Here is a 26,766-nt window from a genome sequence, read left to right as displayed (position 1 = left end):
ATGCCATTAATGTCTTGATTTTGAGGATTTGGACCAGGGATCCTCAAACTACGGCCCTCCAGCTGTTGTAGAACTACACATCCCATGAGGCATTTGTCTGCGGAAAATCTGATCGCGTGTACGAGGCTTTAGCTGCCACAGGTAAGAGGGCATTGCGCATGCACAGCTTGAAAAGCATGGCGCACACTTGTTCCTGCAATGCTGAGTGCTCAATGTCTGCCATGTCCTGGAAATGATCCAGGACGTGGAAATGTAAAGATTTGGGAGTATTTCTACAGAAAAGGCCTACCAGGTACGGGTATTGCATTAAACAGTATTTTTACAAACGGCATAGTGGATTTTAAACTGCTGGTACCCCCTCGTCTGCATGGGCCAGTTTATGTAAAAGGTGGTAGCCTGATTGTATCCATAGGGCACTGGGGACCCTAGCAGTCACTCCCTTGTGGTTGGTATAGGTCAGGGGTGCCCAACCTTTTGAAGGCTGAGGGCCACTTAAAGCGGAGGTTCACCCAAAAAACAAACATACCTCAAACATGTACAGTATGCCGTTTTTTTTTTTGGGGGGGGGGGGTGTACATACGGTATTATCGGTATTTTCTTCCCGGCTTCCTGGGTACTCGCTCCCGCGGGAGTGGGCGTTCATGTGCAGTGCCGCAATGTCATCTGGGACTTCGCCCATATGATTGACGTGCCTGAGAAAAACTCCCCCCGGCGGATAAGGCGCGTCACGACTTTCCGAAAGTAGCCGAACTGCGAGTCGGCTCTACACGGCGCCTGCGCAGTCAGCTCAACACGGCTCCTAGGCGCCGTATAGAGCCGACTTGCGGTTCGGCTACTTTCGGAAAGTCGTGACGCGCCTTATGCGCCGGGGGAGTTTTTCTCAGGCACGTCAATTATGTGGGCGAAGTCCCAGATGACATTGCGGCACTGCACAGCAACGCCCAGTCCCGCGGGAGCGAGTACCCAGAAGCCCGGAGGAAAAAAGACCGATAATACCGTATTGTACACCCCCAAAAAAAAAAAAACGTCATACTGTACATGTTTGAGGTATACCTAATGTAATGTTATATACTTGTTTTTTTGGGTGAACCCCCGCTTTAAGCGACTTAGTAACCAGTGGTGGGCCACAATGAGTGGAGTGGGCAGATGACAGGCCTGTGTCCACTCTGCATATGCAAGGCAGACACAGGCACAGCCCAATCTACTCTATGGGCCCTCTGATCCAATCAGATGGAAGGGGACGGATCCACTTCTGTTTTTTAGCAGATCGGATTGAAGGTAGGCAGGGTGTAAACGGACAAAAAGTCTGTTTACATCTTCTGCTCCATAGAGGTGGATGGAGAGTCCGATTTGGTCGGACTGTTTGTGTGAAAGGGGCCTAAGGCTGCTTTTACACTGAATGTCTGGGGTCTACCCACACTGTGGGTGCGGCACAGTGTTCCTGTGGTTTTCTCGCTAGTTAGCTGCACTTTGCCATAGACGTCTATTATATCCTGCAGGTGTGGTGCACTTTCCGAAAAGCCGCTTGCTTCCTCTACTGCCGGCTTCATTCACAACACTGATGCTCTGAGATGGAGGGTCGGCAACCTGCAATCTGGGCGTGCCAACCTGCCATCCTAGAGCAGGAGGTTGTGGGCCACATCAGAGGGCTCCGCGGGCCACTGGTTGGGCACCACTGGTATAGGCCAACGCCTAGGACTGTATTCAGAAAATGTACCTTGATTGGCCTTTTCATGTCTTTCTTGGTGAATCGCATTACGATAAGGCCGGCGATTGTTAGACCATAAAATATCCAGACGGCAAAGCTGAAGTAGTTGATGAGGGTGTTGATATCCGCTGGGATGATATAAATCATTCCGATGATACCCTGGAGAGAAAAGAAAGAGTGATGATAATGAACACTCTACATACCCTACACTTCCATGTTACCATTAGAAGTCCAGCCTAAACTTTTTCCTCTATAATCTTGGCGCACTGAATCCAACCACATTCAGCAAAAGCTGTATTCCGGTCAAATAGTTTTTTAGGCCGTATTCACACCACTGCATCACAACTAGGGTTGCCACCTGTTCCCGGGATTCACCCAGACAGTCCAGGTTTTGAATCATGTGTCCGGGTTTCAGTCTACCTGAAACCTGGACACATTATTCAGAAAGGAATGTGGCTCAGAACAGGGCTTGGCAGGACGGTGAGGGACCGCTATGTGTGCCACATTACTATTTCATTTGAAGTGTCCCGGGTCTGTTACAATCCTATAGACCAGGGATAGGCAAACTGGGGCCCTCCAGCTGTTGCAGAACTACAAGTCCCATCATGCCTCTGTGAGTAATTGTAACTGCCAGCCTTGCAATGCCTCATGGGAAATGTAGTTCCACAACAGCTGAAGGGCCCCAGGTTGTCTAACCCTGCTATAGTGTATACCAGTGGTCTCCAAACTGGCCCGGGAGCCAGATGTGGCCTCTCACTTGCCTTTATCTGGCCCTTGGGGCACTCTTCCACCAACTGACACCAGTGATGGGGCACCATTACCCCTACTGGGATGAAAGGAGGTGGAAGGGTTTACACATCTGTATTCAGTCTTACTGATATCATCAATGGGGCTATATTCCTCCTATTAACCACTTCAGCCCCGGAGGATGTGGCTGCCCAATGACCAGGCAATTTTTTGCGATTCGGCCCTGCATCGCTTTAACTAACAATTGCGCGGCCGTGCGATGTAGCTCCCAAACAAAATTGACGTCCTTTTTTCCCCCACAAATAGAGCTTTCTTTTGGTGGTATTTGATTACCTCTGCGTTTTTTTTTTTTTTTGCGCTATAAACAAAAATAGAGCGACAATTTTGAAAAAAAAAGCAATATTTTTTACTTTTTGCTATAATAAATATCCCCCAAAAATATATATAAAAAAAAAAAGGAATTTCTTTCTCAGTTTAGGCCGATACGTATTCTTCTACATATTTTTGGTAAAAAAAAAAAAAAAACATCGCAATAAGCGTATAGTGATTGGTTTGCGCAAAAGTTATAGCGCCTACAAAATAGGGGATAGATTTATGGCATTTTTTTTTTTTTTTACTAGTAATAGCGGCGATCAGTGATTTTTATCAGGCCTGCGACATTGCGGCGGACAGATCGGACACTTTTGAGGCTATTTTGGGACTATTGTCATTTATACAGCGAACAGTGCTATAAAAATGCACCGATTACTGTGTAAGTGACACTGGCAGGGAAGGGGTTAACCAGTAGGGGGCGAGGAAGGGGTTAAGTGTGTCCTAGGTAGTGATTATAACTGTGGGGGGGTGGGCTACCAGTGACACCATAGTGATCACTGCTCCCGATCACAGGGATCAGTAGATCAGTGTCCTGTCACTAGGCAGAACAGGGAGATGCCTTGTTTACACCGGCGGATATCGAGTCTGTGGGCACGGTCACAGAGCTCGCGGCAGTGGCGCATGCGCGCCGCCGGCGGGAAATTCAAAGCAACGTACCTGTACATTGCTTTGCGCAGCCATTCTGCCAACGTATATGTACAGGCGGCGGTCGATGTTGGGGCATTTTATGCTCCCAATGACCACAGTCCAGCCCCATAAAGCCTGAAGGACAGTAAACCAGACCCTTGCTTAGAAAGTTTGGAGACCCCTGGTGTAAACTAAACAAACAATAACTAAAAAATGTACTGTGCGCCGCTGAAGTGTTTGGGTTTGGTGAGAAGAAAAAGTGGCAGCCCTAATCACAACAGACCAAAAAACACTTGTTCTCCTTTCTATACACAATGCAGCGCACCACCATGCGCAGTATACACATTGTGGCGCATTACCCATTACTGTACAGTGCGCATTGCGACACCATTACCAATGAATAGCACTGCAATGCACCACAAACAGGGCGGGTGTGATGCCGCGATGTGAGTGGGACCTCGGCACAGATCTGCGGCGCAGCATTCTGATCAATCACCAGGCACGGGAGGTGAGAACGTACATAAGACACAATGGCCGGTAGCGGGGTCAGGCGCTTGACACTGATGTAAGATAAAAACTTCAACATGTGACCTTCACGGCCTGCGACGTATGTAAGCCTGTGGAGGAAAGAAAGAAAAAATCATGTTTATGATGCAACCGAGTATAATTCAACATTTTTGTTAAAGCGGAGTTCCGCCAATTTTTTTTTTTTTTTTTAAAGTCGGCAGCTACAAATACTGCAGCTGCTGACTTTTAAAATAAGGACACTTACCTGTCCAGGGCGCCCGCCATGTCGGCACCCGAAGCCGATCTCTCCCTCGGCTCTCGGGTGAAGGTGCCGCCATCTTCGGTAAGGGAATCAGGAAGTGAAGCCTTGCGGCTTCACAGCCTGGTTCCCTACTGAGCGATACCACTGGCCCTTGCTGTACTCTGGGACCCGTGTGCCGGATGTGGCATAGATAGCCGTGGGTGGCTCGGCTATCTATGCCCAGAGGGGGTAGCAAAATACCTGTATTAGACAGGTATCTACTCACTCCTCCCCCCTAAAAGGTGCCAAATGTGACACCGGAGGGGGGAGGATTACGGAAGTTCCACTTTTGGGTGGAACTCCGCTTTAAATGTCGCAGGGATAACTGAAATGCAGATTTATACCAGAGGGTCCTTTCTATAAGAAAAGCCAGAGGCCCGGGTTCAGAAAGGACTTACGACGACGTGTCTCCAGATACGCAGTCGTAAGTCCAAATGTGCGCCGTCGTATCTATACGCTTATTCAGGAAAGCAGATACGCCAGAATTTTGGCAAGATACGCAAGTCTACTACCTATCATATTTACGCTGGCCTCTAGGGGCGCTTCCGTTGATTTACGCGTTGAATATGTAAATGAGCTAGATACGCCGATTCACGAATGTACTTGCACCCGTCGCAGTAAGCTATGCCGTTTACGTAAGGCGTACGTCCGGCGTAAGTTTACCCCTCATAAAGCAGGGGTAAGTCATGTTAAGGTATGGACGTTGGAAACGTCATAACAGCCGTCGTATTTTACGTTGTTTACGTAAGTCGTACGTGAATGGGGCTGGGCGTAGGTTACGTTCACGTCGCATGAATGGACCCGGCGTATCTTAGCGAGTAAATTCGACGTGATTCTGAGCATGCGCCGTTCGTTCGGCCATGCATTTACATGGGGTCACGCTTCATTATAATACAACACGCCCACTGCCTTGCTACTTTGAATTACGCGGGCTTACGCCGGCCCATTTACGTTACGCCGGCGTAAATATGGGAGCGAGTGCTTTGTGAATACTCGGCTTGCCTCTCAATGTTACGTCGGCGTAGCGCATACGAGATGCGCTACGCCTATCTAAAGATGTGCCGATCTCTCTGAATCCCGGCCAGAGTTTTGAAGCACCACTGCTTCGCTGATCCCCATCCCCTGCAAGTATTCCACACTTTTGGCGTCTTCCTGTTGCTGGCTCACACATTACAGGAGCCAACAGCAGGGGTATTGGGACTGTCCAACTAATCAAATATTTTCAGCAGCATTTTAAAACAAGGGCCACATGTAAGGTAAGTGTATTCCTTTTTCCTATTAGCTGGCATGTTATTATATAGAAGTGCTTAACCACTTCAGCTCTGGAAGATTTACCCCCCCCCCCCTTCATGACCAGGCCGTGACCTCAAAACTAGGGAAGTGCTTGCTCATGCTCAGGCGTGGCGGAGTCAGCAAGCCCAGATTGCGATCAACGGGTTGTGGACCCTCCATCCCGGAGTGCACTGGCAGCAGAGGAAGCAGGACCCGCTTAAGCCGATGCTCTTCAACTGGGATCTTTCTAGCAGCCTGGAGAGCGATGCCAGCAGAAGCTGGAAGAGGTCAGTGTATTAAACATCACATAAACTGCACTTTTGCACTGGGCATATTAGAACTTATAAAAAGGGTCATTAGGCTGCTTTCACACTGATCCTCAGGTACGATACAGTGGAACCTCGGATTACCAGCATAATCCGTTCCAGAAGAATGCTTGTAATCCAAAGCACTCGCAAATCAAAGCGAATTTCCCCATAGAAGTCAATGGAAACAAAGATAATTTGTTCCGCATTGACTTCTATGGCATGCAATACCGCATGTGGCCAGAGGTAGGGGGGGGGGGCGCAAGAGAGCCTCTGAAATACTCGGAGACAGCGCGGCTGATTCTCAGAAACCTTCAAAAAGTGATTTCCAAGTATTTCCCAACTGTTCCGAGTGTCACCGGTGCCTCTGCACCTCTGGCCAAATGCGGTACTGCACACCCCATAAGCTTGAATTCTGCTCGTTTTGCGAGACAACACTCGCAAACCGAGTCAGAATAAAAAAAAAAGTTGCTTGTTAACCACAAAACCAAGGTTCCACTGTATTTCTATTTTGTCCTGCGGGTTTGGTGAACTTTCAAAAAGTTAGCGCTACACCTGGGGGTGAGCTGGCGGGAAAACCCCATATTTCATTCTGGCCTGTGGCTGGTTACCAAATCACCTATGTGGCCTTCGCTCTTCAAAAGTTTGAGCACCCCTTTTCTAAGGAGATCCCACAGGTATGGTATATACATAGTTACATTGGATCCAAGCTGGACCAATGTAACAATATCCATACCTGGAATTATTCTTTAACAATTTGCTTTGCACTGTACATAGATTTAATAAAAGCTCGCCAGCTCAATAAGGAAGCAAAGGATTGGTTCTCTGGGTCCAAGTCAGGCTATGAACTAACCTGCCAGCAGTAAAGCAGGATCCGTTGGCTGATCCGATGGTTGAAAAGGCCACAAACAGAGGTACTAACCAGGCCGCCGGGTGCAGAACACGATCCCCAAAGGTCTGAAATGAGACGGGGAAACAGATTTTAGGCATATGTCATTTTTGTACCAGGTTGGTCCATAGATTACCAGCCAATTGATCATAATACATGTGATGGGACAGGTTCACATGCAAGCAAAAAAAAAGACCGCTTACTATACCTGAAAATAAATTATTGCCCTTTATCCCCTCCCCCCCCCCCCCAACAAATAGGTAAAGCTGTAACCCATTTCATGCTGTAAGTCAGCGCTTCCTCAGGGTCAGAGTCTTACTCGTTGCTGTTTTTGAAATAGAAACAATTTCAGTGGGAACAGGTCTTTCTGAAATATTTCAGGTTTGTCAACCAAGGTGTTAAATATTCTGGACAGCTGTCACGTTTAAGTAACTTTTTGCTATAACATTACTGTAACCAGGGCTTTTCTTCAAGTGGATCTTGGTGGAATTGGTTCCATCACCTCTGGGTCAGCCCCCTTGCTCCCTGCTCACCACAATCACTTGTAAACACAAAAGTCTGATTTCTGTGTTTACAAGTGACAGCTCTGCACTCTGTGTGTAACCCTCCTGAACTCTGCACTCTGTATGTAATGCAATCCTGGTATTTAATGCCCCTTTAAGACCCTCCTACTGTTTGTGAGGTTTTGGGGGGGTCGTGGTCGAGTTCCAGCACCTTTTGTTTGAGGGGAAAAACAAACAAACCGTAACCATTACTACTATCGTAATAAAGTAACTTGCAGCAGTGATGAATTCAACCACTGTGTGCAGAGTTTGGCAGGCTGTTGTTGGGGGAGACACCACCAACAGGATCACTGAGACCAATTTCCTCTTGTTTTTGGTGTCGTACTCTCACTGGCTGAACGAGTAAGGTGTCATGATGTCACTGATGTCAGGTGGGGGGGGGGGTGCCGGAGAGCCTTGGAAATACTTGGGGACAGGTCGACTGAAATTGGAAATTGAGTATTTCCGAACGGCTCCAATCGGCTCCGGTGCCCCCGCACCTCTGTCCAAATGCGGTACTGCACACCCTATTGGCTTGAATCCTGCTTGTATAGTGAGACGACACTCGCAAACCGAGTCAGGATGTAAAAAAAAAATAGTTTTTGTTTTTCGTTAACCGCGTTACTCGCAATCCGAGGTTTCACTAGATGAGTAACAATCAGATTTCCAGCAAACCCCACACTCACATCCACAACGGGCAAATGTCTGAGCAGACCAACGGAAGGAAAAGCGAGAAAACTCACCACAGCGACGGCCGGAGACTGAAGGAGCTCTGTTGGGGTCATCACAGTGAAATAGGCAATGTTGATCAGCAGGTAACAGGCCATGACCAAGGGGATCCCAAGAATGATGGCCAATGGGAGGTTTCTGGAACAAAAGACATAGATTGGCAACCGCAACCCCCAAGTCCTGGCATTTATCCTAAACCCTTCCACAGAAGCTGGAGTCCCACCACCTGTCCTCTCCATGTTATATTTATAGATTTATGTTCTGACAGGGGGGCCCGCCAGATCACTCCGATCAGCACTCTCTGCCAGTGGCTGACAGCGCTGATCGAGAGTCGGCTGCTGGTTTTCCAGCATGCTCGTCAGATAGAAGCCGACCTGTGTCTTCTGACGTTCGGCCTGTGTGTACGGGGACTTTAAACCTCTAACACCAATTAACCACAATTACTGAAAGGCGTGGCCGGAACAGTGACCCCATTCAGGGTTAGGCTGAGCAAAGAGCAGACAGAGGCCCAGATTCACAAAGCACTTACGCCGACGTATATCAAGTTACGCCGACGTAAGTGCAAATGTGCGCCGTCGTATCTGTGCGCAAGACCCACAAACAGAGATGCGCCTAAAAACAGGCTTCACCCTGCCGACACAACTTGCTTACGCCGGCGTAGAGTGAGCGCACATTTAGGCTGGGCGCATGGTGCCGCTCCCATTGATTAGCTATTCAAACATGCAAATGAGGGAAATACGGCGATTCACGAACCTGCGTGTGCCCGACACAGGCTACGAGAGGTGCGCGTAAGTTGTACGTTTGGCGTAAAGTTATTCCCCATAAAGGAGGTGCAACCCAGCAGCAGACATGCACAGGTCTGCACCAAGGAACACAAGCCGGCGCATTTTACGTTGGACGTGTGTCTGGCTAGGCGTAGGTTACGTTCACGGCGTACGCCGTGATCCGGCGTATCTTAGGCAGTTGTTCCGGTGTGGTTGTGAGCAGGCGCAGGGGGATGTGTCCACGTTACGGCGCATGCGCAGTTCGTTATAAGTACTTGTCTGGCGTTCGGCCCATCATTTACATGGGGTCACGCCTCATTTGCATGGGTCACGCCCACTTCTACCTACGCCGGCCTGCGCCATTGATACCCACGCCTTGCTGGCGCAGCGTAGGGAGCACTGGCTTTCTGAATTCCATGCTTGCCTCTCTGCGCTGCGTCGGCGTAGCGTATATGGGTTACTCTACGGCGGCGTAATGTGCGCCGTGCTCTCTGTGAATCTGGGCCAGAGATTTTTATGACCTACTGCAGCTTTACAAAATGTAATAATAATTACCACTAGGTGGCAGCACATTCACACCACACCTGTACTGTGCAGCGCATGACCTGCTAAACATTTATTAAAGGGCCACTTAATATCCAGAACATTAGAAGTTGTTTTTGCAAAACATTAAAATGTATGTAAAGCCAAAATGTTTACCCTCTCTTTTTTTTTTGCATAAAACAGGTAAGGGTAAAACCTCTACAAACAGTAGTAAATCCTTCTTAGCAATACACTATGACCGTACAATATCATTTTCCTTTCACTTCACAATCATGTGCCATTTTGTGTTGGTTTATTTTATTACATAAAATCAGTTTTTAACAAAATGTGGAAAATGTCAAGGGGTATGAATACTTTTTCAAGGCACTGTATGTGTCTTGCATGTTTTTTAGGTCATTTGGAGCGAATATCTGTATGAACAAAACAGATTTTTTGGAAACAATCAATCACAAGTGATATTGAAGACAATCTACTATCCAGACGTCTAATAATATATTAGATAACTGCTATCCAGGACCTTACCATGTGTACTTTCTGAACATTAAGGCCCCTTTCACACTGGGGCAGGATGTGTGGTGGCGGTATAGCCGTCGGAATTTCGGCGGTATTCGGCCGCTAGCGGTGCGGTATTAACCCCCTACAGTGCTAGCAATCTGTTAAGTTATTATCACAATGCAGCTGAAGCCACGTGAGCCTGATATTTATGGCCAAATCATTGTCTAGAACCCCTGACATTGCTCTCACCATTAACCAGGGTCAACGCGACCTCCTTGCCACAAAAACCTGGTTTTGTGCCCTCCAATATGGCCTCAACATTAAATTTCCTGCAGCCCATACTGGCAGACGAGGAGTTAAACACCCTCATATATGCCCTATGCCCGCGGGTCGATATCTAAATTTATTTTGTACTTCTACAAATTACAAGTAATAAATCAATGGCGTTTACTGCGCACACGTCTTACCTGTATGGATTTTTAAGCTCCTCTGTAATATAATTGAGCTGGTTCCTAAAGGGAGGAAAATAATTCACAAATGACAAATTGATCCCATTGTGAGCAAATTATCAGAGCGGTGCAGATTGACGGTTCAGGAAGAGCGGGACCTGGACACCGGCGGTGGGAAATTAATTACGTAGGGAACATTGAGAGACACAATAAGTTAGAATAGAATGTAATAAAGATAAAAAAAGGAGTTTTTATTTTATGTGTTGGTAAATTAGGGCGACACATGTAGGGCGTCATCCGCCATTTTCCTCCATTTTCTATATTGTTAGGGAATCTGGTGGGAAGGACCTCTCTTACACCTCTGAGGAACTCAATTTTCATTTCAATTTTAAAATAAAAAATAAATCTAAAACCAAAACTTTTTCTTTTAGCTTTGGATAAATAGACATAAGTTAGAAGTTTTTTCAATTTTTATGCGGTGTCCCACTCTTTGGTGAACCCACACAATGGGGCCCCTTACACAACTTCAGGCATGGGCCCCCTGGAGCAGAGAACCAGGGGGGGGGGGGGGGGTGCTGCCGCCTGTAATTGAGAAGCGGGGGGGCTACCGCGAATTGAGAAGCGGGGGGGGGGGGCCTTTACAAAAAAAGCACAAATAAAGAAAAATATATATAAAAAAAAGCGGTGTAGCCATCCGGGGGCCTGGTGACCTCTGGGCCCTTTAATAAAAATAAAAAAAGAAATAAAAAAAACATATAAAAAAAATATATATATATTTTTTTTTAAAAGGGGGGTTGCCATCTGGGGCCCTGGGGACCTCTGGGCCCTTTAATATTTTTTTTTTTTTATAAAAAGAAATTACAAAAAAAGGGGGTTTGCCATCCAGGACCTCTGGGCCCTTTAATAAAAATAAAAAAAAGAAACCTCTGGGCCCTTTAATAAAAAATAAAATAAAATATATAAAAAAAAAATATATAAAATAAAATATATAAAAAAATATATATATAAAAAAATAAACATTTATAAAAAAAAAAAAAAGGGGGGGGTTGCCATCCAGGGCCCTGGGGACCTCTGGGCCCTTTAATAAAAAGAATATATAAACAAAAATAAAAAAATAAACATTTATAAAAAAATAAAAAAGGGTGTTTGCCACATGGGGCCCTGGATACCTCTGAGCCATTTAATAAAAAAAAACTATATATATATATATATATATATATATATATAAAAATAATAATATAAAAAAAAATATTTTTTATACAAAAAGGGGGGTTGCCATCCGGGGACCTCTGGGTCCTTTAATAATAACATTTATATTATATATATATATATATATATATATAAAATAAAATAAATATATAAAAACATTTTTTAAGGGGGTTGCCCTCCGGGCCCCTTACAGGTGTACTGCCTGTACCCCCCTGATGGCGGCCCTGGATGTTGCCATCTTTGCCATTGTTACAGTAAAAGCAAAGTACTTTTTTTTGCATTCAAAATAAAAGTATTTAGTAATGTGGACAAGTGTCTGATTAATTGTCTACCTACCATCCATCGTATGCCCACAGACCATTGTACAGAGCCAGGCCGATGCCTCCTGCTGTGATGGAAGAACCTTCAAAGCTGTTCTCAAAGTTCTGTGTGTTTCCTGGAGGAGCAAAAACTTTGTCAGTTGGCGCTTACAATTTTCTGTCGGTTACCTCCTATCTAACCAAAATATAATGGCATTGGGCAGGATAAAAGGGTGGGCATATGGACCATGCAGTTGTACGATTGGCAAGGGCCCAACAGGGTGATACAACACCAGGCCACATGGAGGAGGTACCCATGTTACAACCAAAAACGTAAATGTGATTTATTGGGATTTTATGTGATAGACCAACACAAAGTGGCACATAATTGTGAGGTGGAAGGAAAATGATAAATGGCTTTCAAATCTTTTTACAAATAAATCTGTGAAAAGTGTGGGGGGTACATTTGTATGGCGCCCCCCGGAGTCAATACTTTGTAGAACCGCCTTTCTTTGCAATTACAGCTGCAAGTCTTTTTGGGGGTGTCTCTACCAGCTTTGCCCATCTAGAGAGGGACATTTTTGCCCATTCTTCTGCTTTGCAAAATATCTCAAGCTCTGTCAGATTGGATGGAGAGCGTCTGTGAACAGCAATTTTCAAGTCTTGCCACAGATTCTCAATGTGATTTAGGGGTGCGCGCTATACGCCGGAGCGTGCAATACCCCGATAAATACAGTATTTCTTCCATACAAGTGGCAGCATGGTAGTATAGCAGAGAGTCGGCTAACACACGTAACCCGGTGAAGCCAAGTAAGAGTTGTCCTCATCTGTACTGGTAGTTCCAGTTGAAGTATCCCACTATTCCCTTCTCCCATCCAACTTCCAACAATTAATATAAAATAAAATAAAAACACCCTGAACTGGAGGAGAGAAAGGAGGGATGTGTGAAAGCCCAGGGAAGTCTACACACAGCAACCCCAACGGGGGCAGTGCTACATAAGACTGCCCTGTATTTGGCTCAGTCCATCTTCCCATCAACTTTGACCAGCTTCCCTGTTCCTGCTAAAGAAAAGCATCCCCACAACATGATGCTGCCACCACCATGTTTCACGGTGGGCATGGTGTGTTCAGGGTGATGTGCAGTTCGTTTTCTGCCACACATAGCATTTTGTTTTTAGGCCAACAACTTTGGCCTCCTCTGACCAGAGCACCTTCTTCCACATGTTTGCTGTGTCCCCCACATGGTTTCTCGCAAACTGCAAATGGGACTTCTTATGGCTTTCTTCTTGCCAGGTTTGTGGAGAGCACGACTAATAGTTGTCCTGTGGACAGATTCTCCCCCCTGAGCTGTGGATCTCTGCAGCTCCTCCAGAGTTCCCATGGGCCTCTTGGCTGCTTCTATGATGAATGCTCTCTTTGCCCGGCCCGGTCAGTTTAGGTGGACGGCCATGTCTTTGTAGGTTTGCAGTTGTGCCATACTCTTTCCATTTTCGGATGATGGATTGAACAGAAGCTCTGTGAGATGTTCAGAGCTTGGGATATTTTTTATAACCTAACCCTGCTTTATACTTCTCCACAACTTTATCCCTGACCTGCCTGGTGTGTTTCTTGGCCTTCACGGTGCTGTTTGTTCACAAAGGTTCTCCAACAAACCCCTGAGGGCTTCACGGAACAGCTGTATTTATAGTGAGATTAAATTACACACAGATGGACTCGATTTACTAATTAGGCGACTTCTGAAGGCAATTGGTTTCACTAGATTTTAGTTAGGGGTATCAGCAGTGCCGATCCTGACCTCCCTGGGGCCCTAAGCAAAATGACATGGCACATTAAAAATGAGAAGCGGGGGGCGCTGACGACAGTGACATGTCACATTAAAGAAAGTTGAGAAGCGGGGGTAGGGGGTGTTCTGCTGTCGGAAAATTACATCTTACATTAAATTGAGAAGCAGGGGGTGCTGACTTCTTACCTCTTCTCCCATGCAGCCAGCGAGTTGAGAAGCGAGGTGAGGGGGCGAAAAGGACTTCTCACCAGGCGGGGCCTCTAGTAATTTGGAGGGCCCTTCGCAGCTTTGCGGGGCCCTAAGCGGCTTGCATAGTGAGCCTATAGGGCGGATCGGCCCTGGGTATCAGAGTAAAGGGGGCTGAATACAAATGCAATGTTTTAAATTTTGAAAACCGTGTATCATTTTCCTTCAACTTCTCAATTATGTGCCACTTTGTGTTGGTCGATCACATAAAATCCCAATAAAATACATTTAAGTTTTTGGTTGTAACATGAGAAAATGTGGAAAATGTAAAGGGGTTATGAATGCCCTTTGAAGGCACTGTACATGGGGGTCTACTACTCATTAGCAAGATACATCTTTTTTCTTGGCAGTTTTGTTTTATCTGGCTGAGGTAAATGATTGGGTCAGCTGGTTTCTTATAATGCCACAGTAAGTAATGCCAATGATGCCGTAGCTGCAGCCAGCGCCAAGATATAAGCCAACAGAGACAAAATAACTGTGGTGAAGTTACTTTGTGGGGACCTGACCCCATGGCACCAGGGAATTCACATACTTGGAGCCAAGGTGGTGATGAAACTTTTATGTGTGGTACTTACCTTGAATCAGCAGCACGATGCCGCTAACGATGATGATGATGACAATGATCATTTTGGCCACCGTGAGGAAGTTCTGGAGGTAGCTGGCCCACTTCACACTCAGACAGTTCACCACTGTAATCATCACTGCCAGAGAGAAAGTAACAAAAGTTGTTGAATTTTTGTACAAAAAAAAAAAAAGTGTCTTTCAGGGCCGTCTTAATAGCATCATGGGCCCCTGGGCAAAGAAATGCTCTGGGGCTAGGGTGACCACCAGGGCTGTCTTAATGAGAGGGCACACCTGGGCACTGCCCAGGGGCTCCATCTGCATGGGGGGGGCCCCTGCACTTTCCCCAAAGCAGCTGGTCCTTGAGCCCACGCTGCCCCGAAATGTGGGGCCCCATGATGGCACGGAGAGGGATAGATACACAGGGGAGGCCGTCTGCCTCCTACCTACTTGATGTCTGTTTACCTGCACTGTCATCATTGTAGGGGCCCCAGAGCATTTCTTTGCCCAGGGGCCCATGATGCTATTAAGATGGCCCTGGTGACCACGTGTCCCGGATTGCCCCGCATTTTGCAGATCTGTCCCGGGCACCTTCATTCCAGGACAATACAGTGTCCCGGAATGAAACTGACACAGCTTCCCCCCCCGGCCAATCTAATGCCCCCAAAAAAGGCCGCCACATCACCGCTTTACTCACTGAAGTACTTGTCCTGGCCGGGAATGCCTGGAGGAGCACAATCCCCGCCCCCCTGCTTTAGCAAAAGCGTCCCAAAGGGTGGCGCCATTCGAATGGAACGTCCCCTTTATAGTGGCGTCGTACGTGTTGTACGTCACCGCGCTTTGCTCGAGCATTTTTTTTTTTCCATGTACGTGTGTAGGCAAGGCAGGCTTGAGAGGAATTGCGACAATTCACGTCGAGAAAAACATTGTTTTTTTGCATGACAGTAAAAACGGTTGTGTGTACGCAGCATTAGCAGTAACAGGAAAAGGGAGTTACCGCTCCAGGTGGGTATGCTGGACAATCAGTAGCTTATCAGGAGACCAGGAGTGCCGGCAATGCACAAGGCAAATTGTAAAGGCTAGAAGAATGGACAGCCGTACTTCCAAAAAACCCTTATGGCAAATGCACTACAAAGTACAGCAAAACAGTGGAGATAGCAGCCTACGCGTTTCACACTGTGGTCAGTGCTTAATCATGGCCATGATTAAGCACTGACCGCAGTGTGAAACGCGTAGGCTGCTATCTCCACTCGCCCGTTTTTGGACACACACGCAATATACGTACTTATGGCTGCTGCTGCCAGACATTTGATGACCACTTGCGGGGGCTCACAGCCAGGATAAAATGGTGCCGATGCGTATTCAGCAAAGCTCAAGCAGATGATGGCAAATGACGAGGGTTTCGTGACGATGACGCTAGCCCAGGAGAAGAGGAACGCTGGGATGGGACCAAAAGCCTCCATGAGGTAGGGGTACTCCCCACCAGATTTGGTGATCATCGTACCCAATTCTGCAAAGCACAGTGCACCTGTGGAAAACACAAAACCGCAGACAGCGTTACTTCAACTGCAATTTCCTACATGGATCCAAAATGTACAGTGGAACCTCGGATTGCGAGTAACGCGGTTAACAAGCGTGCCGATTGTTGGGGCAAGGTCAGATGAGTTTGGGCATTTAAAACCTTTGAGATTGACATCACCTGGTCTTCCCAGACGATGATTGAGAACAATCCATGACACTGGCAGGTCTCGGCTTTGCAAAGGGGGCAGTGCATGCTAGAAATTCTGCAGGGTGCCCAAACTTTTGCAGACGCCATTTTTTTGTTTTCTGTAATTTTGAAAGTGTAAATGATGGAAATAAAATCTAACTTTTTTTGACATATTATAAGAATGTCTAATCTGTAATTTGATGCCTTTTGGAGATTTTTCCATCTTTCCTTGGCTTCGTTATGCACATTAACCACTTGACCACTGGGCACGTAAACCCCCTTAATAACCAGACCAATTTTCAGCTTTCGGTGCTCTCACAATTTGAATGACAATTACTCAGTCATACAACACTGTACCCAAATGAAATTTTCGTCCTTTTTTTCACGCAAATAGAGCTTTCTTTTGGTGGTATTTAATCACCGTTGGGTTTTTTATTTTTTGCGCTATAAGAGAAAAAAGACTGGAATGTCTGTAAAAAAATGAATTTTTCTTTGTTTCTGTTATAAAATTTAGCAAATGTAGTATTTTTTCTTCATTCTTTTGCATAAATGTGAAAGATGAAGTTATGCCAAGTAAATAGATACCCAACATGTCACCCTTCAAAATTGCACACGCTCGTGGAATGGCGCCAAACTTTGCTACTTAAAAATCCCCATAGGCGACGTTGCAGGGTATTGTGGGGTATTGCAGAGTATTGTGGGGTATTGCAGAGTATTGTGGGGTATTGCAGAGTATTGTGGGGTATTGCAGAGTATTGTGGGGTATTGCAGGGTATTGCAGAGTAGTGTGGGGTATTGCAGGGTATTGTGGGGTATTGCAGAGTATTGTGGGGTATTGCAGGGTATTGCAGAGTAGTGTGGGGTATTGCAGAGTATTGTGGGGTATTGCAGAGTATTGTGGGGTATTGCAGAGTATTGCACAGTATGGGTATGGGATGGCTGAGCAGGGATGGATGGCTTGCTGGATCTGTGACTGCATGTGTCACAGATCCAGCCCACAGCAGCTGCTGCTGCATCCGCTCTCCCCCCCTCTCCTCTCACACTGTACCGTTCGGTACAGAGAGGGGAGGGAGGAACCGGCGTCATCACATGATGCCGGTTTGTTTACAAGTGATCGCTCCGTCATTGGACGGAGCAATCACATGGTAAACCGCCGCTATCAGCGGCGATTTACCGTGATGCGTGATGCCCCGGGTCCTCCGGACCCGGCGGTCACGGACATTCCCATGTGCGCGCCCCAGAGGGCGCGCGGGAGTGCGATTCTGGGAGGACGTCCATGGACGTCCTCCCAGAGTTAAGCAACCGCCTTGTAGACGTATATCGTCAACTGGTTAATACACATTTTTACCTGGGGTGCCCAAACTTCCGATCCCCACTGTATAGGACAGGATGTAGCCAAGTGCTCATGTGCTCTTTAAACCATGTTCTTTAAGCCCCATAATATTTACCTAAAATGCCAATTACTCCACAGCCGGCCCAGACAATGAGACATGGTCCCAAGGCGCCTGTGTTACGGAGGACAGATTTGGGGGAAATGAAGATGCCCGATCCAATGATTGTTCCAACAATAAGACTGATCCCACTGAACAGACCAACCTGTAGATAGGAGACAGAAAAAGTCCAATTCATCATTAAAGTTATTTATATAGGTTAAGGAATGGTTAGAGGTAACACGATACTTTATTTATTCTATATATTGATCGAGACCTGCACTTTGTAGAGTTAATATAACTTTGAAATGATTGCCCCTGAGGAGCCTACAGCCTAATAACTACCACAGCATTATAGATTTAGGCCAGCCATAGATGGAGTGATTTTCTTTCCATGAAATTACGGGTCACAGGAAAGAAAATCGCTTAATAAGTGTTGATGGGAGAATCCCTCCTGCTGAGCCATTCTGTTCTTCGGTGGGGGAAGCCGTTCCCACCAGCAGCCACAAGCAATAATCGCATGTAAAATCCAATAGGTTGGTTGTACCAAAGCTGATCAATCTATCAACTTGGGTACATCTGGCCTGCCCATACATGGTTTGAATCTTGGCTGGTTCCTACTGAACCGGCCGAGATTCGGCCGGCTTTAGGGCTGATATAGTGTGTAGCACTTTATATTTAGCCCCACCCATGACGAGCTTAAAGCGGAGTTCCATCTAAAAATGGAACTTCCGCTTAACCCACTCCTCGCCCCCTTACATGCCACATTTGGCATGTAATTTGTTTTGGGGGGGAGTGGGGGCTTCAGGAGAAGGGGACTTCCTGTCCCACTTCCTCCTTCCGCCGAGGGGCTGGAAAGGCGATTAGCTTAATCGCCTTTTCACAGCCCCTCCCTGTAGGCGAGCGCCTGTCCAATCGGCCGGCGCCGCGCCGCTCGCACATGCGCACTGCCGCTCGCGCATGCGCAGTGGGTGCTCGGCCGTGAAGCTGAAAGCTGTCACTGCCGGGTGCCCACACTAAGAATGAAGACGGGGGGGCGAGGAGCGGAGCCCCGGCCGGCGCGTCGCTGGAGCTGTGGAGCAGGTAAGTGTCTGTTCATTAAAAGCCAGCAGCTACACTTTTTGTAGATGCTGACTTTTAATAAACTTCAAAAAAAGGTGGAAAACCCATTTAAAGCCTACTATCTTTACCAGAACTAGACAATTAGGGCTGATGCTGTATTAAGCCCTGCCCATGAGGAGCATAAAGCCTAATAATCACCATAGTTATACAATATGGGACTTATAGGCAACACTTTATAGCGTGCACATAATTCTTGACAATCACAGGAGTTTTCAGGTATTACTTACAACATACAATTACAAAAAAGATTCATACATTCATCTTTAAAACATCCTTAACATAAAAACATGGCTGACACAGTGATACATTTGATCAGAAAATCTATATATATTCTTGCAAAATTCCCACATCAATCCCGGGATAACCTTTGTGCCTGTAGAGCCCATGGAGCTTACAGTTATATAGACTTGCTAGAGCAAAGAATTGAAGTTAGTCAAACTAAACCCATGTAAATGCAAAAAAAAACAAAAACATGTGCTTACTGGCTAATTTTTAGAAGAGCCGAGATATTTATTTGAAACAAAAAAAATGGAGTTGCCCTGAAAGGTACAATTTGTCCCAGTCTGTGACTTCCATGGAAACAGCTACGTCAGCGATCTGCATAGATTCATAGGCTGGTCATTGGTTGACTAAATTGGAGAGGCTTTGCATTTACATACTCCCTACCAGGCATGTACTGGCCATCAGGACTACCAGGAGTTTCCCGGTGGGCCGATGGTTCAGTGGGACGGTTTCAGTAACAGACAGTGGCGTCACTAGGGGCTATAGCTATAGCCCCAAATCTGTGGCTTATATCGCCGAGTCCTAGGGGTTCCCAACCACAGGGCCACGACCCACTACCAGGCCATGGCCTCTCTGCATCATATCTCATTGGCCACCCTCTCTCTGGTGACCCTAATGTAAGAAGGGGCTCTCTGGGGACCCATATGCAAGGCTGAGGCTCTCTGGGGACTCTGATGTAAGGGGGCTCTCTGTGGACTCTGATGTAAGGGGGGGCCTCTCTGGGGACTCTGATGTAAGGGGGCTCTCTGGGGACTCTGATGTAAGGGGGGGCCTCTCTGGGGACTCTGATGTAAGGGGGGGCCTCTCTGGGGACTCTGATGTAAGGGGGGGCTCTCCGGGGGCCCTGATGTAAGGGGGGGCTCTCTGGGGGCCCTGATGTAAGGGGGGGCTCTCTGGGGGCCCTGATGTAAGGGGGGGCTCTCTGGGGGCCCTGATGTAAGGGGGGGCTCTCTGGGGGCCCTGATGTAAGGGGGGGCTCTCTGGGGGCCCTGATGTAAGCGGGGGGCTCTCTGGGGGCCCTGATGTAAGCGGGGGGCTCTATGGGGACCCTGAAAAAAAAGCCGTTTATACTTGCAGTGGAATGTTTTTACTTTTTTTTTCGCGCAGTTGAGTATAGTTTATATACTGTTTTTGTGCGTGTTTGAAAAATTAAAGTGGGCTGGTCTGGATGAAGTCCAGGGTCAAATTCTTGTCCTAGTCCAGCCCTTCTCCCTACCCTGCTGGGCTTTCCCTGTTAAGACTGCATAGACAATCTTTGTATGGTGTCTATGATATAGTTGAGTTAAAACCCCCTCTCTGGCTCTCTGCGCCATTACCAAGCCGGCATGTCATAAAATTCTCAGAATCCGATTCTCAATTCGCCTGATAGACTTTGTACCCGACAATAAATTACTCTGTTTTACCAGTTGCCCAATTTCAAGATCCCATTTATGACCCATCATAAGCAATTCCTGTAATTTATCATGCACAATAAAACGTTAACCCTGCGACCTCAGCGGAGTTTATCTCTCCCCATATGTTACAAGGACCTGTACATTGCAGAAGTCATCACACCTTGATAGAGAGGTTAAAGCTCAGTCACATAGTGTTCCATCTGGACACCAATGCCATTTATAGGCTTCTACGTCATAAATAAGGATACATAACCAGATGCCAGACATTTTTCACACACAAAGTCTAATCCTCCAGGAAATATAAAACTTCACGGGATAGAACTTTGATCAATTATAAAATCGAAAGGATTAAAACTAAAGAGCTGTCAAAACATACAGGGCTATTTAAAATGAGACTCCAGGAAAAACTTTAAAGCCATTTTTTTTTTAAACTTTCTCTACTTTATCAAATACAGTGGAACCCAGGGCTGATCCTAGGCAGGTGCGTAGGGTGCAGTGCACCCAGGCGCCACAGAGGTGGGGGCACTGAAGCGCCAGAGTGCTCCCCTCCCTCCTCCTCTCCTTGTCCTTTTCCATAGGCGGCTCTCTCCGTCGGGGCGACTTGCATTGACTTGAATACAGAAGTCATTTTGCAAGTCGCCTCTGAAGTCGTCTTGAGATCGTCTTGCCAAGTCGCCCCAAAGTCGTGACGCCCCGGTGTGAACCGGGTCTTATAGCCAAGCAACAAAAATTAAAGCAGCATGTTGACATTACACACTGTTATCTTATCTAAAGTTAGTCTAATTTTCCTGACAGTGCAGTGAGATAACTGACAAGATGTCGATAATTACTTTATCTTAATCTGAATTCAATCCCTTTTTCATGACAGTGCAATGAGATAAATGGCAAGAACTTAAGAGAGATATTAACTGCACTGAGTATACATTAACCTGTAAACTTTGTGCTGACATAAGCTACGACAGAGTAAATTACAACCCCGAATTTGTAGAGCATGCACTTGAGGTGTGATACAGGAGCAGCAATGACTGTGGTTTAGCAGCACTGGAGCTCTGGGTTCAGTTTCCACTGGAGACACTATTAGGTAGATTCAGGTAGAGTTAGGCCGGCTTATCAGTAGATAAGCCGACCTAACTCAGAATCTACGCCGACTTATGTTTAAGCGTATGCTCAAACAGAGATACGCTTAAACATATCTAAGATACGACGGCTTGCGCCGTCCTATCTTAGATTGCAATATTTTGGATGGCCGCTAGGTGGCGCTTCCATTGCGGTCGGCGTAGAATATTCAAATGAGGGGATGAGGGGAAATGCCGATTTACGAACGTACGCCCGGCCGCCGCAGTGGATTTACGCCGTTTCCGTAAGGCATTAGCAGGCCTAAAGTTATTCCACCTATTAGGTGGAATAACAATGTTAAAGTATGGCCGCCGTTCCCCCTGCGAGATTCAAATTTTTTACGTCGGTTGCGCAAGTCGTCCGCGAATCGGGATTTACGTTGTTTACGTCCACGTCGAAATCAATAGGCCCGTGCGGCGTACGTAGCCGCAATGCACACTGGGAAATGTAGGCGCCCGGCGCATGCGCAGTTAAACAAAAACGTAAAAAACTTGAGGTCAAGCCTCATTACCATCAAACACGCCCCCCTCCAACACATTTGAATTCAGCGCCCTTATGCCTGCACGCTTTAGGCTACGCCGCCGTATATTAGCAGGCAAGTATATTGAGAATCATTACTTGCCTAGCTAATTTACGGCGGCGTAGCCTAAACACGCTAAGCTACGCCGCCGTAACTTTAATCCAATGTACCTGAATCTACCTATATCTGCCTAGCACTACAGTACGACCTTTCTGGGTGCTCCAGTTTTCTCTTCTAAAATCAAACAAACACAAACTCGTAGGTTAATTGGCTTTTATTCAAAGCGGCATGTGTGTAGGGCTGTGGTTCTGTTGTATGTACTCCGTACAAACACGGAAAATACTCACGAAGGACAAAGGTTTGTGTGCAACTCACCATCACACCTATATAAACTTGGCGGCATAGGCGTGCGCACAGGATGTGCCAGGGCACACCCTAATCACCCCATGTGCATTAGCACTATCCAGGGACAGCACCAGGTGGGTGGTTGGGGATGCCAGTGTAAATGCCCCTATTATATTAAAGGCTAGGTTCAACAGTAGGAACACGTTACACCCGTATTTAGGGCATAACGTAATATGCTCTGAATCAACTGTCTTCCACCACCAGAGCCTCCTTTCTGTGACAGCAGGAGGCGTTCATGTGTGTTTGCGATTTTGGGGTCCACACCCTAATGCAATAGGCTGCGCACACCTATGCTTCAAGGCAATTAATATAGAGTTGCCCTCCCTCCCTCTGTGGCTAAAACGCCCTCCACTCCAATGCCGTGTACACACGATCGGAAATTCTGACAAGAAAACCGTGGGTTTTTTTCAGATGGAATTTTGGCTCAAACTTGTGTTGCATACACACGGTCACACGAAATTCCGACCATCAAGAACGCAGTGATGTACAACACTAAGACTAGCCGAGAAAAATGAAGTTCAATGCTTGCGAGCATGCGTCGACTTGATTACGAGCATGCATGGTTTTTGGTGCGTCGGAATTGCAGACAGACGATCAGAATTTCCTCCAAGAACTTTTCTTGTAGGGAAATTCGAGAACTAGAAAAATTTCGATGGAGCCTACACACGGTCAGAATTTCTGACCAAAAGCTCACATCTGACTTTTCATGTCGAAATTTCCGATCCTGTGTACGCAACATTCTAAGGCGGCTTTCCACGTGACTTTGAAGGGTGTCTGTGGGAAGTTGTGCCCATTTGTGAGGTCTGGTACTGATATTGGATGAGAAGACCTGGATCCCCCGATATTCAATTTATCCCAAAAGGGGTTGAAGTCAGGGCTCTGTCCAGACCACTCCAAACTGGCCAAACCATGTCTTTATGGAGCTGGCTTGGTGCTACGTCATGCCGGAACAGATCTTCCCCAAACTGTCACCACAAGGTTGTAAGAACACAATTGCTTATAATATCATTGCACGATGTTGTATTATCAGTATCATTAGTTCAATTATTTTGAAGAGGTCAACAATCTGTCGGCTATATGGGTAGGTGTCACAGTCAGATAGCCACAAACATCTGGGAACACTGTAAAAAGATCGTATCCCTGGAGAGAGCTGAACTTGGGACCTCAGTGCATAATTATTATATCTCTCAGGAAATGGGCAGATTAGATATCAGCTGCTGTGGCTATTACAAAGACGTACCACTATTGTATATGATGTGTAGAAATGTAGCAGGGAGAGTGGAAACATTGTAAGGTGGCATATTTACCACTGACCAGCATTATAAGTGATCACCTTACTGACCATCATTGTAAGGGGGGCACTTCTACTACTGACCACCAATATAAGGGCACCTTACTGACCACCATTGTAAGGGGGCACTTCTACTACTGACCACCAATATAAGGGCACCTTACTGACCATCATTGTAAGGGGGCACTTCTACTACTGACCACCAATATAAGGGCACCTTACTGACCATCATTGTAAGGGGGCACTTCTACTACTGACCACCAATATAAGTGCACCTTACTGACCATCATTGTAAGGGGGCACTTCTACTACTGACCACCAATATAAGGGCACCTTACTGACCATCATTGTAAGGGGGCACTTCTACTACTGACCACCAATATAAGGGCACCTTACTGACCATCATTGTAAGGGGGCACTTCTACTACTGACCACCAATATAAGGGCACCTTACTGACCATCATTGTAAGGGGGCACTTCTACTACTGACCACCAATATAAGGGCACCTTACTGACCATCATTGTAAGGGGGCACTTCTACTACTGACCACCAATATAAGGGCACCTTACTGACCATCATTGTAAGGGGGCACTTCTACTACTGACCACCAATATAAGGGCACCTTACTGACCATCATTGTAAGGGGGCACTTCTACTACTGACCACCAATATAAGGGCACCTTACTGACCACCATTACGTTCTGATTTCCCCCCAAAGGACGCAATGGAAGCTTCTGGTTGATAAATAGCAGCTGGAGACCGAGTCATCGGATGGAAATATCCCGTCTTCGTGGAGATCGGAGTCAGTTATATTTAAAGCGCAGAAGGCCGATCAATATAAACTGTCTATGGGTTGAGTTATTAGTCTGTTCCTGGACGCCTACATGCTGAACCCCCCCCCCCCCCCCGAGATGATATCACCTTAATCTGTACAATACCTTAATTATTCACATCTCGTACACCCCCCCCCCCATCCCCACCTCCTGTTCATTGCGGTTTCCAATACCATACCAGAATCCCGCTCTATAAACCACACATCTGCAAGACTGGATCTGACACGGGCTATTTTCAGTACTGCCGTTATTACACAGCAGCAGGTCCGCCATCAGGAATTATGGGGCCCCTTACACAGCTTCAGGCATGGGCCCCCTGGAGCACAGAACCCCGGGGGGTGCTGACGGCTGAAATTAAGAAGCGGGGGGGGGGGGGGCTGCCGCGAATTGCGAAGCAGGGGGTGCCGCCGCTAATTGAGAAGGGGGGGGGGGACTCCTCCTCTGCGGCCAATACGGTCGCTTCTCCTCTCAGCCAATTGGGTCTCAGGACCCGTTTGAGGACTGGCTGGGAGGAGAACCAAGAAAACAATAGCGAATATTAATTTTTTTTTTTTTCATTTCTTTTTTTTTTTTTTTTAAAGTGTATTTTGTGCGTGTACTCGAGAGAGGAGCCGGACTGCAGGAGTTGGGAGTAGGCAGGCCTCCCCCAGAGGCATTCTGCCACCTTTCTCCATGCCCCGGGTGGCAATGGTGGGTGTATGAGGGGGTCCTCCCACACAGCCCGCCCTACCTGCTCCGCTTTGAAGCCCAACGGGGCAGAGGGACTCCCTATAAGGGAGTAAGAGGATCTAGCCCGCTCAACCACCCCCGTTAGTCCTTCGCCTCTCTTTTTAGAGACCGCGTGGTCAAAGTGCGTGCATGTTAACCCAATTTCGAGTGCGTGTGTAAGTGTGGTGCTATTGTCACGCAACTGGGTGGGCTCAGGGCGCAGTGCTCTGCGCCCCAAGCCCACCCTTTTTTTAAGCCGGTAAGTCATCCTCATCACCCAAAGCGAGAGGCCCAACTACAAAGCAGGGTTGATTTACCCAGGGCTGTGCTCCATGGTGTAACACTTCAGCAAAGTAAGTTGACCTTTAGTTTTATTGCAGTATTTACCAGGGAGATATTGCATGTTTTACGTAAACTGTTACAGGTGTTTTGTAGCAGCAGTTAGACAGCTTCCGTGTCTCTTTCTTAAGAAAGTGTAAAAGTACCTTTCTTTATCGTACATCACGGGACACAGAGCAGCATAGCCATTACATATGGGTTATATAGTGTACCTTCAGGTGATGGACACTGGCACTCTCCGACAGGAAGTTCCCTCCCTATATAACCCCCACCCATAGTGGGAGTACCTCAGTTTTTTCGCCAGTGTCTTAGGTGTTGGTGCACGTTGAAGGTTGTGCCTGCAGTTTGTCCTTGGGACCAGGGCCAGCCGACCGGATCCGTCCAAGGTGCTTCATAGCCAAAGTGGACGGTACCCGGGCCCCAATTCGTGGATGGGGTTTTGCCTATAATGCCTCTCCTTGGAGGGCTGGACTCTGGGTTCCAGGACTGGGTTTTTTAACCTATGAATACCTGCTGCCAGTAGTGCTGTATAGGTCCAGGTGTGTGGTGTTCCTGACTTGGACCCCGGTCCCTGAAGGTCTATGACCATACCCACGGTGAAGGGGGAAGATTGGGCCTCTTGCATGAGCAATACCCTGCGGCGTGGAAAGGTAAGCGGGGGGCCTACGGAACTTGGTTTGTCAGTGGGCTCCCCACAGGGGACTCTGGGGAAAAGCCTTTTTTATGCCTCTGTGCATGGGCTAAAAGAGAAACCACAAAGTCTGCATGACTGGATGGCTCAAACACCCAGGTATACTGTTCCTCTGGCTGGGCTAATAGACTGCTGCTGCTGCTACAAGGTGTTTTGCTCCATGAAATGTGAAGGGAGCATGTCAGGTTTAAATTACTTACTTCCTGATGTCTGTGTGTCTCCAGCAGCTCCCGGGCTCCTCTCCCCACATGGATTCTGCTTCCTGCTTCCTGAGAGCGGCGTCGGGAGCGCGCGCGCGCGTGTGCGCGCGCACTGTTATAGGCGCCGACGCTGCGTGGAGGGGCGGGGGACGCCCAGGGAGTTCCCTCCCCTCTGTACATCAGAGGGAAAAACTCTATTTAGCCTGTCAGTTTGCTGAAGGCTGTGAAGGGACACGGAGCAGCGATGCTGAGCTGAGCAGGATAGGTTTGCCTATGTTATGCTGACACAGTGACACCTAGTGGCCGTTTTTTTGTACACACCTTGCTAAAGAGCTGTTTAAGCTCATATTTTCTCTGAAAAGCCGGTGTACTAAGTAG

General features: G+C 47.1%; 1 protein-coding gene across 2 annotated transcripts in view; it reads right to left on the bottom strand.

Moving 5' to 3' along the window:
- SLC7A9 (solute carrier family 7 member 9) overlaps window positions 1-26,766 on the bottom strand; it is a 50,949-nt gene that overhangs the window by 2,573 nt on the left and 21,610 nt on the right. For both annotated transcript variants that reach the window (XM_040329457.1, XM_040329456.1), the window contains exons 3-11: window positions 17,505-17,652; window positions 15,634-15,876; window positions 14,363-14,488; window positions 11,796-11,895; window positions 10,269-10,313; window positions 8,014-8,137; window positions 6,693-6,796; window positions 3,975-4,071; window positions 1,718-1,867 (exon numbers count right to left, since the gene is read on the bottom strand). In XM_040329457.1, coding sequence (XP_040185391.1) covers window positions 1,718-1,867; window positions 3,975-4,071; window positions 6,693-6,796; window positions 8,014-8,137; window positions 10,269-10,313; window positions 11,796-11,895; window positions 14,363-14,488; window positions 15,634-15,876; window positions 17,505-17,652 — 1,137 coding nt within the window. The remainder of the gene's footprint in view (window positions 1-1,717; window positions 1,868-3,974; window positions 4,072-6,692; window positions 6,797-8,013; window positions 8,138-10,268; window positions 10,314-11,795; window positions 11,896-14,362; window positions 14,489-15,633; window positions 15,877-17,504; window positions 17,653-26,766) is intronic.

This window comes from Rana temporaria, chromosome 11 (genome assembly GCF_905171775.1).
Source record: "Rana temporaria chromosome 11, aRanTem1.1, whole genome shotgun sequence".
NCBI lineage: Eukaryota > Metazoa > Chordata > Amphibia > Anura > Ranidae > Rana > Rana temporaria.
Note: the sequence above shows the minus strand (reverse complement) of the source record. Positions and strands in the feature narration are given on the sequence as shown.